General features: G+C 42.6%; 1 protein-coding gene across 1 annotated transcript; it reads left to right on the top strand.

Annotated features, from left to right (window-relative positions):
* The first annotated feature begins 4,031 nt into the window (after positions 1-4,031).
* Positions 4,032-7,709, top strand: tnnc1a (troponin C type 1a (slow)). The gene is given in 6 exon segments (NM_001303668.1): positions 4,032-4,138; positions 5,713-5,743; positions 5,884-6,030; positions 6,364-6,478; positions 6,958-7,094; positions 7,345-7,709. Coding segments are annotated over 6 exon segments (486 nt in total). The 5' UTR covers positions 4,032-4,114; the 3' UTR covers positions 7,377-7,709.
* Positions 7,710-13,608: the final 5,899 nt, after the last annotated feature.

The following is a 13,608-nucleotide window of genomic DNA, read 5'->3' as shown; positions in this document are numbered from 1 at the left end:
TGACTAGTCCAATACCTCAATAAGATCTCTTCATTCTGTAATATTTAGTCAAATTCAACATCAGAGGGACTCGGTTGTACTCTGTTACATAAAAAGATGTGTCATATAAAGCATATTAGGGAGATGACACTAGGTTGACGTCCAGGACATTATGAGTCATGTAGTTCTTGTCTGCAACAGGGGCCATGTCGTCCACTAGGGGCAACGTTACCATCTTGGCTTGTCTGCTGTGTGCTGCTATAAGCTCCTTTTATTGCTTGGGGTGAACTTTATCCCAAACCTTAATCTTTACCTGAACCAGTTTGATTTTAATTTATTTTGTCTGACATTAAAATGTGATTGCTGTGTAGCTCTGTGCCTGGGTGCAGCGATATTGTGACATTTCACGGAGAGAGTGGATTGTCATGTTGTCAGATTGTCACCTGCTTTTGTTGTCAAACGGAACAGCTGCAGCCCCTCTGTCCTCCTTCGGCTTCACCAAGAGACACAATCATAAAGGCCATAGACAAACAATAGAAGACTGGGGCAAGAAAAATCCCTGTCATTTCCTAATTGCAACATTTCTATTTGTGACAGCACAAGCAATGAATGCCATTATGTAGAGGAATCATTGTGTCATCTAAATTGCATTTTTATATATTTTATTTAGAGCTGGTCAACCAAAAATGAAAGTAAAACTTACTAGCATCAACACAATAGCAGTGGAGAGTTGAAAAGCTGTTGTTGTTAAATAAGAGATACTCCTTTAACAACGGGCAATTATGTTAAAATGGCCAGCATTGAATGTCCTTTTGTTTTTTGAAAAAAGCTTTAAATTGGTCATTTTGATATGAAGCTTGCATTTGGAATTCATTTTTAAAAATAATTACTACATAATAAAAAAAAAATCCGGACAAATAATGAAAGCGTGGCCTAAATAGAAAGTAATTTATAGTCTTTGCACCTAGGCTATATTTATTTATTTTACTTGCCTTTGAATTGCCTTTGAAAAAAAACATGCTACCTGGCTCAGTTCTTTCATAGAATGCTCTACTTGGGACTTGAATTAAGACTTGAACCTTGTGACTTGAATGAGAGTAATAGTGGTGGGACTGAGATGTTGATTTATTTAAGACTTTAAATTAAAAACATGTATGCACTACCGCCGGACCCTCTGGATGAAAACGACATAATTACTATCATTTAATGTTGAGTATGCAGGGGTCAGATCCTAAAACCAGAGACAGTGTTATGTCCAGCATTTACTCCAAGAAAGAGGTTTAACCTAACAAAACCACAAAGTAATGTAGGGAAGGAAGCATGTGTACTTATTTGTAGGCTAGGCTGGTACAAACCCTGATTACTATTCCTAGCCTGATACGACCCAAACCGAGGCACCCAATGAAGTTCATTCTTATCTCTGCTATGACGCATGAAATATCATCATTTAGACATGTGGACTAAGTCATCCATAACATTTGCATAGCACTCATTAAGGTTAACAGGGAATGAATAATGATTGACAAACCTGTGTGTTTGTGTGTGTATGTGTGTGTGCAAAAACCAAAGGAGAACAAATGAAAAATACAGTGAGTGTGAGGACAAAACGTGTCTGGGTGGATGAGGGAGGGGGGACAGGGATGGGGAGGGCTTGGAAATAACCCCGCTCATCTCCCTTCACTTTCTGCCCGCTACAACCCGGCAGAGTTTCTATGGCAACCTCTCAAAAAAGCGGTGTGCGGTGAATTGTGGATTTGAGATGTGCCGTCTGATTACGGTGTGCAGGAGGGACGGCCAGCTTCTCTCCCCTGTAGACAGCCCTGCCTCTCTCACAGTAAATTGGTGGAGTGCTCCGGTGAAAAACCGCTCTCCATATGCTCCTTTTGATGTGGGCTTCTCCGGGCTCTGTCAGGCTGCCAAGCCACCGTCTGTGTGTTTCTGGTCCAGTCAGAGAGATAGGCTTTACATTGGATTCTACGGCTCTCTGTAGAGTGGCTCATTAACACTGGAACTCAACACACGCTCGGCTCATCTGTCTGCCGCAGATAGACTCGTCACTGAGCTTTGAGCTGAGATGATGACAAAGAGTAGAGGGTAACCAGTGACACTGAGGATTCTACGTGGCTTGCCTTGCATGTCCATTCTGTAGAGGCAGCAGGTATAGGCCTCCCGCCGAGTCACTGTGAATGACCGCACGCACCCTCGCTTCCATTCCCCGTTGCCCCTTTGTGCGGTTTGGCCCTCGTTTTTTTCTCATCAAGTGACAAACCGCAGTGTTATCTTCTGTCTAGGGAACTCTATGTTAAGGTTGCACGCTTTGGTTGATTTCAGGACGAGCTTTCGCTGAGAAGCCGCGAACACGTGAGCGCCTGACGCGGTTCGGTGCGGTCTCTCACAAGCGAACCTCTATTTGTTCGTCTGATCTTTCCTGCCGGTTAGGGCTCTGTCTCTGTGAAAGCTGTAATGTGAGCGACAGTGTTGTGTTCCCTCTGTAGGAGAAGGACGGCAGTCATTCATTGTGGCCTGTCTTTTGACGGCTGTGTCCGGGACACTGAGGCTCTCCTATGAGATGGTTAATCCAACCTACCCCCCCCCCCCTTCTGTGAATGCTCTTGACTGATGTTTCCACAGAGTGGGGGCTCTATATATGGAACGTCCACGAGACGTGAGCAACTCCGGAGGTTCATTCTGGCCTGTATGTTCCCGTGTTGACACTGTGCCTTGAGACACACTTCAAGCTCACTAAACCCTAACCCTAACCCTAACCTCTCCCTCTCCCTTGCTGTCCTTTTCTCCCCCCCCCCCCCAGTCTCTGTAACTGTGCTACTCCGACGCTGTGTTGGGATGTCCGCGAGCTGCGCCAGTCCCCCCCGTTAGAGGCCCGCTACAACCCAACGGGTTCGGCGGTCACTCCGAGGCCTGTCTCAACGCGACGTGCCTGTTAATGCCGTCACACTACATGGGTCTCAGTCGTCACGCATGGTCAGATTTCCAGGAGACGCGGACGGACAATTCAGCATCACTGAGTATTATTCCTTCGTATAAGGAACCGTGTCTGCGTGCTATTTTCTCCCGCAAAACGGAAGAGATTGACAGGGCCCATGAGTCACGTTCACAAGGCGGCCTTCAGGGGTGACTGTCCGTTCCTATCCGAGTCAGAGAGCGTAGCATAGCAGTGGAGAAAGTACCATATATTTTCTGGCCAAAATGGTCGACCGTGTTGTGGTCGAGACGACGTGCCTTGGGTTCAGATGTGTCCGTAGGGGTGATCTGAGGTACTGGGTTGCTATTCTGTTCTGTCTGCCCTTGTTCATTCCCATGATATTCAAAACGCAACGGAATAGTCGTCCTCAGTCTATTTTTATGGGATTTATTTGATTCAATGCCATCACACGTTTTAGGCAAATGTTAGTTCTTGTATTTGACCCAGATATTCTGACTCGAGCCCCCTGCTGATGAATGGGATTGTCTGTAGCACACCTAGCTGTGCACAACTCTATTTGAAACAACGCGTAGTGAACAGTGCCCTCTGCTGGCTGACATGATGTGGCTCTGATTCATTTCAACCCCCTCCCCTCCAGTCCCCAGTCGGTGACTCCCTAGCCGTCTCCACTCCCCTGGCCCCCCTGCTCCCTTCAGCTCCTCTGCCCCTCCTGTCCCAAGCTCCACGATTACTTTGCCTTGGCCTCCATCAACCCCAAGTACCCCGTCCCCCTCCCCCCGCCCCCTGGGTCCAGGTCCAATCGTGGAATGTTGAGTGCGTACAGCCCCCTCCCTTGAGCCCAGGGGTTCATCATGCACGCCCCTACACTTCATTCCATTCCAAAAGTGTGCCCCCTAAGAGCGACCACATTTTTATCTGAGCCTGGTGATTGTTACAGATCGGCCCAATGACACACACACAACGCCAACACACACACACAACGCTAACACACACACACAACGCTAACACACACACACAACGCTAACACACACACACAGATGCACGTGAGACGGCCAGGGGTCTGGGCAGGGAGGCTCCTGATATAAAGCCCTCCCACGATGGGACCAGTGTCCTGCTCCTAGCTGTGCCACCACACACCACGTCTGTGCCACCACACACCACGGACAGACGGGCAGCGGCCAAGCCTCCACCATGAACGACATCTACAAAGCAGCGGTACGTCCCACTGGGCTCCTGCAGCAGGGTGCATTGTCGGGGCGGGGGGGCGACAGAGAAAGGGTCTGTGTTCTTTTGGGAGCATCGTAAGGATCTGTTTTGATCGCAGTCTTGCTCGACTGAATACTCTGCGATGCCAGGGTGGAAAATGGATTTCAGGACACGTTTTTAGGCTATGTTGTCTCTGTCGAGTTAGTTCGTATGATGTTTTGTTAATATGTGTCTTTCCTCCTCACATTTCTGTGTTTTGCAGTGTAAAAATGTAGATAGGTTGCTGTTCTCAATGGACATTAACCTCAGAGTTTTGGACTCAACCTTGATTGTGAGGAAATGTATCTTGTAGTATAAATATGGTAAAAATGTTTAACTACTAACTATATTGTTTAAGTAAACAGATCCTTCTATTAAGTTACCGTGGATATTCTCCAGGCAAAAGTCCAACAATTTAGCCATTTGGAATTCTGGCATTGCGCAGATGACTGAACTTCCAGTACATCCCGTGTCCATCAAGTGAACATCCACAACACCAGCCTTTGACGAGTGAAGAAAGATACCACACACATTTATAGATGCCATGCCTCTCGAAGCATATCAGGGCTGATAAGAGCACTCCGGGGGTCAGGACAAGACAAGGCTTTGGTCCACACTGTGGATTCATTCATGACTACAAATGGAGCAGTCCCCCTTCTTGTGGGCTAATTTTGGCCAGTTGCTCAGAGCCTTCAGCATGTGGGTTTCTGTGGTGCCAGAGGAGGGCTTCAGGTCTAGATCTCCCCCCCCCCCCCCCCCCCCCCCAAGGCTGAATTCCAGCATTATCTCCGTGAGCCTCTGGGAGGGCTGTATGTTTATCTTTCTAGCTATCTCTGACTGCTACCCGATAGCCCACTGGGTTGTCCATGCCTCCACTCAGCATTATGGGGGCCCAAAGGATTCATACACAGGGAATACACCCTGTAATTGGTGCGTGTGTCTGTGTTCCTCAAAATGTTGATGGACAATGCCCTTTTTCCTATAAATCATCAGAGTGTGTGTTTAATGTGGACGACAGACAGTAACTCTTACATAAGCAGCTGTCTCCCTCTCTCATTGGCAGTAGCTTTTCCAGGATTACTGTTCCATTGTTGAATCAGATCCATAGCTATGCTAATTTAAAGCACTCTGTATTGTGTTCTTTATCTGCGGTTTCTGATCCTCCTGTCAATGTATTTTAAACCTGCCTCACTGGTCCAGGGCTCTTGTATGAAATATAGGTTTTGTGTTTTGGGAAAGATGGATGACCAAGTGTGACTATAAATAAGTGTACCTTGGGGGAATAAGCTTCATATAAATTAAAGCAACATTCAAAGTCAACTTTGCCAAAGAACGTCTACTGACAGGTTTCTGGAGCATTCTTTCAATACACCATACATCTGCAATAACTTGTTTTGGTATAGGACTGAATTTGAAAAACCTTCTTCAAATAGGAATACAGTTAATAGAAATGCTTGTTAAAAGCATGAGCAAATCTGGTTAAAAATGGATTCCATAACCCCAATATCTTTTTTCTTTTTTTAAACATTCAATTTCTTCAACAGGTAGAACAACTTACAGACGAGCAGAAAAATGGTATGTAAAATGTGTATGTTATGGTTTTATCTGTCTCCTGTCTCGGCCTCGAAATGATACAAATCTAAACCTTAAAGAAAATTAGGCCAACATGTAATAAGCTAAATGGACTGATCACGGACCGGTACTGTGTGATGCAGAGTTCAAGGCGGCCTTTGACATCTTCGTCCAGGATGCCGAGGACGGATGCATCAGTACCAAGGAGTTGGGCAAGGTGATGAGGATGCTGGGACAGAACCCTACCCCCGAGGAGCTCCAGGAGATGATCGACGAGGTGGACGAAGATGGTAAACAGTCGCACACAAAACACACAGACCTAAAGCCACATCCTACACAAACGTAGTACGTCATCCAGCGCAAAGTACTTCCTCGGACCCGGTCACTCTCGAAAGTGCGGCGTTAGCTCGTCGCAAGCCGAGGACAGTTGCACACCACAAAGACAGACACGCGTCAGTCTGCTCATCAATAGGCCAATTCATGGCTCGCTGATGGCTTGGCCGAGGACAGTTGTACACTGTTCTCGGTGAGGCCATAAACACGCAGGAGAATATCTGCTCATGTGCTAAGTATCGAAGATGGGCTCGTTGATGCGTGACATGTTCCTGTTAACGTCTTTGCAGGCAGTGGAACAGTGGACTTCGACGAGTTCCTGGTGATGATGGTGAGGTGCATGAAGGACGACAGCAAAGGGAAAACAGAGGAGGAACTGGCAGACCTTTTTCGCATGTTTGACAAGTATGTGTCCTCATAAGTAAATCACAAGACTCTCAATAAGGGGATGTACTCGGGAAAAGTAGCTATTTATAAGCTTATCCTGCTAAGCATAGCCTGAAGAGGGTTAATAGTCTATTGGATTATACTGTCCTTTTCGCCAGGACTGGCATGTTTAATACTGTAGGAGTAACTTATCCTGTCACCAATGTGGCAGGACAGCAGGATTGGCCTTCGGCTGCATGTTAACTTCACACATATGATTCCATCTGAACATTCAGGGTTTTGATTTTCCAGCTATAGAATTAGATGGCTCTTGATAAAACACACTTTTCTTTGTAAAAAGATTTTAGGGGTTGAAGAGTTTAAACTGGATCATTAGGATATACAAAAAGAGTAATGCACACCGTGTCGTTTCTGCTTGGAGGCTTTCACGTACCCAGCTTAACGGATCCTTGAAGCAGTATAATCTTCATCTCTTATGACCCCCCCCCCCAACTCAGGAATGCGGATGGATACATCGACCTGGAGGAGCTGAAGGTGATGCTGGAGGCCACAGGAGAGGCCATCACTGAGGATGACATCGAAGAGCTCATGAAGGATGGTGACAAGAACAATGATGGGAAAATTGACTATGACGGTAAGGGTTTCACACCACATTCTGCTGAGAAAGAAACACGGGTTCCACAATTACCAACATGTCCTTCATTCATGATGCAACTGAACCACTCTGTTGATTTCACAACTAGAAAAGGGCATTATGAATAATGAATTACCGTATTATTTACAACTGTGGCTGCGTAGTAACCAAAATGAGGATGCTTTTCTGCTTTTCGTTGTGCTAAATTTATATTGTATTTCAGTTATTTTCTATTTCCTTATCCTTCCAGAGTTCTTAGAGTTCATGAAAGGAGTAGAATAAAAGCGTCAAGAGAAGAAAGCGTCCCCTGGCCCTTAGTAAAATTGTGTTCATTTCACTTCAACGTCATAGAAACCTATGAGAACTGGAGGCTGATGTTTGGAAGTCATCGGCAGAATGTCTGAACGACATTGCAAGATTTCGTTGAATAATCGAATTGCTCATGTATTTTTATAACTTTCTACAATTTCTTGCATTGTTGTAAATACAGTTTGTAACTGGTTTTGGTGTACTGCATTATGTAAAGGTAAACAAATGTAAACCACACATCTAAAACCTATTTAAGACTTTTAGCAGTTTGGATACTTGAACTATCTAAAATAATTTTTAAATACCATGTGTTTTTTTTTGTAGTTTGTAGTTGTAGTTGCAGTTTGCAAGCCTCTTCTTTTTCCAAGATGATGACTTTGTACTGATGGTCAGAATGCAGTTTTAAACACCTCCCATTAGACAGATGACAGTACATCTGTTCCTCCTGGACTCTCTAATTACCCCTCACTTTGATCAGCCTGGTGGTAGTCTAAACATGAATTGAAATGCCATGTAGCCACGATGCAGACATGGTATAATGTAACGGTTGTATGTTTAATCCCTCAGGGCTAGTTAATCTGCTGAAGAGCCTGTGGTGGATGTAGTCACCATACGTCTGCATGCCAGTAAGAAATATGTACACTCAAGTAATAAATACGTTCGCAGTCAGGCAAAGTCTGGTTTGACTGGACTTATTTGCAGTAGTTCTTTCAGTTGAGATTTTTTTTTGCTTTTCATAGCCATGATAACATAAACAGAAGTTGTCTTCCTTTCATTTAAAGTGTAACCAAAAAAAGCATACAAAAGGGACATAAGTCAATCAGATGACATTTATTTCATCTAGTTTCTTCAACACTTTCTTCTGATTGTCTTCACATCGTATTACTCTCCAATCGATATCCCTGTACATGTTAGTCCCTAGTCCTAAACAGAGGATCTTTTCGCAGGGGTAGGTATGTGGAAGGTTGAACATTTCCCTGTATTCCTTTGGTTGGAGGGCCGGTGTCTGGTTACACAATGTATTGAGACGAGAGCTATTTATGTCTAATCACGTTAGTGCCCATTTAAGGGGATCAGATTTGACCGACACCAGTTGACAATCAAATTCCTTTAGCCTGACAATATAGAGAGACCCAGTTCAGGGAACAATAGTCTCTGTGCTAAGGCCTGTGAACCAAGGTGTCTTGGCACTACACTGACATCCAGCATGGTCTGTGTGTCGGATAGTACATTTATGTTTAATTAAGGTGTTTAAAACGTTATTTTTATTAACAAGCAAAGTCCCTCCTTCCAGAAAATATTACCCATAACAGTGTTTCTTGGGAAAACATAATCCTGGCATTTTTTTGCGAAACATTAAGGTTCAATTAAATGATGTCAGCAGATTAGCAGGAAATGGGAAAGATGCACCACACTGTTGATGGCCCTGTTACTAATCCTTTGCCATTGAAAGCAATGAGTCAGGCATTCTTTCCCTTTTTATCTACATTTTACCAGTGAAGTGTGAATGAAAACAACAACCTGGGAGGTATTTAGATTGGCTTCCTTAAATCCAGGACAAAACAAATAATTTTACAACAATGTTTGAAAAAAGAAGTATCAGTTCGTTGACGCATCTTTCCTTCATCACTTATCCGATCTGTGATTATTGCCCTGCCGCAACATCCAACCCACTCAGGACAGCCGGCGTCAAAGTATGTGTCCTCCGTAGGATTGATCATTACCATGCTGCTCAACCAGGAAGCCTGGACCAAAACTGTATAAGCTGGAAGGAATGCACCCGCCAGTGTTCTAACTAGACTAAGCTCACAGACACTCAAGCCAGCATGTCCATGAACAGTGTGTTCCATAAATCAGGGCCGATTTCACAGACACAGATTAAGTGTAGTCTAAGACTAAAGAAACAAGCTCAATGGAGTTTTCTGTTGAACTAGATGTTTTAGTTTTCGCCAAGCATGGCATTATTTATGATCTTTACTCAGGTGTGAGTCTTGATATTTATTTGAAAGCAGAGGTTTCTTCCTTCCCGTAGGCCATGTGCAGTTTCTTTCTGACAGTTGGCTGGAGAGATCCCTAGAAATGACAAGGGGTTCTTCGGGAGTTCTGTAATTATCTTTCGGTCAGCCCTTGGACTGAATTAAATGGAGTGACCTGTCCTATGTAGATAACCAGTGGTCTGAAATTTGTAGATGATTCCTCAGACAGTGGAACAATGTCTTTCAAATTGCTTGCTTTGTAACCCCTCCCAGAACATCAATAATCTTTCATCTAAGTGCCTTGGATAGGTCTTTTGGACTTGGCTTGTGTTACCACACACCCATATGGTTGAGACCAAACCACACCAAATGACTGATCTGTTTGAAAGCCTGGACCCTCCCATGTTACCCACCAATGAGTAATAATTTGCACCTGTTTTGGTGCAGGTATTTCTAATCTTTGTCATTTTATCTTATGGTTAAGTTTGGTGCAAGATAAATTCTATTTATGTTTATTTTAATTGCATAAATGGTTTTAAAGATAGTTAGTTAGTTTAGTTGGGTACCTTTATTAATGAATGTGGTCAGAATTTTGCTCAAATATCCATGTGTCCAAATACTTTTCAAGGGTGTGTACTTTTCACAGTACTGTAAGTATCAGCTGATTGACACAAATCTTTTCTGATTTGATGCAATGTGTTGACATAAGATTTTAAGATGCATTCCAGGATTGTTGGCCACTGGATGAAAAAGTGTTGTTGTTGAGCCAAAACAGGTTGCAGAAAAGGGTATCACCTAGATGCCAATATTTCCTCAATTACATCAGAGCCACTCTCTTTTAAACTTTCACACAACAACATAGACATCCAGTCCAAAATTATAGCTCAGAATTTTTTTTTTGTTATTCCCATAGAGTTCTAGACTGCATCTGACACTGGTTAACACTTGTTTTCTGTTGTTCTCATAAGCATCACCACAGTGACATGGATCTTTTCCCATTTAATAACATTTTTAAATAGATTTTGTCTTATTTATTGCAGATTAAAATAACTGTGACACAGCTATTCCCAGTGAAAGCAATGAATTGACATGTTCCCAATGACATATTGACATAATTATTGATTACTTGACACCCATATTCTTGTTGGCTGAAATGTGTTGACATAACCTTCAACTGGTTGAAACTTGACATTTTCCAAAACCTTACCAGGATTGAGTTTAGAAATGAATAATGACCTGAACCCAAATAAGTGATCAAGAGTAGCAAACAGATTTTGATATTTCTGTTGTCGAAATCATTGACATGAATTGACATTATATAAATCAAAATATATTTATTAATTTAAGTAAATATCCTGCCCTGGTGAATAAACAATCAGCTATTACACGTTCAAATAAATACTGTGTAGAGTTATCGTTCTTACCACTAGGTGTCAGTAGAAATACTGAAAATTACAGAAAGGCCATTGTCATTGTCAGGCTATAATGACATCATATTAACAAAAATCTAATCCCAATAATGTTATTTAACTTGAATTGAAACCACTACCGAAGGAGTACAATACAAACCAAGCTGTTTCAAGTGAGCCATAATGAGGACAAAGTAGGGCTACTATTCTAAGGTCATGAAGTTATACTAAACAACGAAACACTCAAGTGAATATTAACAAAAACAAAATAAGTATGAATTTTAAAGTCTAAGAGACAAACAAAAGAGTGCCAACTTCAGAATAAATAAGTTAGAGTATGTAAACAATCAGAATGATTGGATGGTTTGTCAGACACTCACAATAGGTCTGGATGACTAAGCCCAGGACGGGAAATGAAAACTGGCTGAATGAAAGGCCCTGATTCTAGAGAAAGCTCTCGGACATCACTGCATCAACAGCTGGGGTCCTGCTCTTTGTAATATTCATTCTGAAGTTTTCTGTGAGAGTCAGTCAGTGTGTCCTTGTAGGGCATTTGTAGTTAGTGAGAACCAGAATTCCTCAAAAGCCCTCACAAGTATATTAATCTAGTTTTGTCTGGGCCTAGAAAGGCCATTTATGGATTAGGGGTTAGGTTTAGGGTTAGAATGAGTTTTAGTTTACTGTTAGGGATTTAGGGAGAGAAAGAACTTGGATTTCTTCTTTTCCACAAGGATATTAATGTAAATGTGTATCTATTTACAGCACAACTTACCAAAGCAGAGTATCCAAACACATTTCCACAGCAACTTTATTTTTGAAACTCTGTTTGGTCCCAGATCTGGCCAAAACCCAGATCTGATTTAAAACCCAGCCTTCTTATTTGTGCTCCATCATATGAAATGTATAATCTGCTTCAAATGTCCACAAACAACACACCCGGGTGCCAAACCTTCAGTATGCGTTGGCCACAATCAATGGAAGGTCGGCGAGAGTCGGAGTAGTAGTGGATTCCGGTGTTGTGTCAATGTGAATGAATGGCTCAGGGTGTGGTGGCAGTGGGCAGGGCGCGGGAGTGATTCATAACTGTTGACTCATGCCTCCTGTCATTTTAAGAGTTAGGTAATATCTAGGACACACAGGATGCTTGTGGCCCGCTCTTCTGTTGTGCCCGATGCTTTTCCCATGTAGCAGAGGAGAGGTGGTTGTAAATACGTCTCATCGACCAATGTTACATAATTGGACCCTTTCCATTCATTAATCGAGTGTGCGTGCGTGTGTCCACGTTAACCCCGCGCGGAAATAGGGACCAGCGTGGCGTAAAGTTGTGTGCAGAGTGTTCTCACGCGGTTGATCAATCCACTATCAGTCAAGTGACGCACAGTATGACATCAAATGGCATCTAGTGAAATAGGAGATATTAAACGACTGATGTGCAAAAGCAAATATACAGTTGTAAGCAACTCAAATGTGTTTCCTGTAACATCTGATATTATCACTGCTTTCAGAGTACACCAGCTACTTTCAAATGAAAATTACAGTACTTTTACAATTGCAATTATTACACAATTCATAGATTTTCCTTTTGTTAACTGACATGTGGTGGAGTTCCTTACAGCGAACTTGTAGTGAACTTGGTGGAGCTTGATTGAAAGTTGACGGTTTTGAGCTTATGAGATTCCTGTTTAACTCGCTTGACTAGATGAAATACTCTTGGAAGTGTTCCAACAACAGATATCATCCATGGTGTTATTTCTAGAAATGTCTAATTCACCATGGACAAAGCAACAAAACACAAGAGTTTCACATCAGAAACTTGTCCTGCTTTTGGTGATCGGATCCATTTGCATTCAAGGCAGAACACTTGATATAATATGAAACTGTAAATGATCTGTCTTTGATGTTTGCCTCAAACACTATTGATACCTTAGGGTGCGAGGATAATTTTATGCAGTTGAGAGAATTATCCCCAAAAGATTAAAAAGCAGGAATCAGGAATCGTCAATCCTGATCTAAAAGTCAAACAATTTACTCCTGCTAGATGCAAAATAGATCTCAAACAGAATGTGGCATACCTCAAACCTTTTTTCATGAGGATATAAGTAGTTGGTTTGGTACTTGTTTCTGTAAATGCACAAAGAGAGAGTGGAAAGACAGAAAATCAGACTGGAACAGATAGAATATTGTATTATGATGCTTCAACCCACTTCTCCTCTCCAGAGAACACTGAAGTACTGTTCAGCCCCACTAACCACAATGGGCCATGGAAAAGCCAGGATTCAAGAAATAGAAATCTCCAAATTCCACTGTTCTATTTATAAATTCCAATCAATGAGAGCAATTGTTTTTGTTTTAATGTTTCGTTACGTTAAAGAAAATGCTTTGTCAATTTTTTTAGATATGTAAAAGAGATGGTGGCCTTTTTCTGTTTGAGATTTGTTCGAATTTTTTTTTAACACAACCGTGTCAGAAATCACAAATCATGAGACAGACAACTCTAGCTACTGACACGCAAGTATGTCCTATAAATGATATGTTTTGTATATGTTGTAGGCATATAGGAAAAGAGACTGAAGCGGAGCCCCCTGACTCTGGATTAACCCTTGCATCAAGTGATGTCATTACAATGGTAAATTGTGGGCTGAGATTCTAGGGCAGAGGGATGGATTTGATTGGCTCAACCAGCTATTTTACACTGTCAGTGCCATATGGTCTTAGATCAGTGGGATAGAGGCCAGGGTTACAGTGTTTCATTCCCACCAATGACCCGGCTTTGTGGCCAGGGCTTATATATCCATGGGAGATAGCCTGGGTTTGGAAAAG

Source organism: Esox lucius, chromosome 12, assembly GCF_011004845.1.
Source record: "Esox lucius isolate fEsoLuc1 chromosome 12, fEsoLuc1.pri, whole genome shotgun sequence".
In the NCBI taxonomy this organism is placed as follows: domain Eukaryota; kingdom Metazoa; phylum Chordata; class Actinopteri; order Esociformes; family Esocidae; genus Esox; species Esox lucius.
Note: the sequence above shows the minus strand (reverse complement) of the source record. Positions and strands in the feature narration are given on the sequence as shown.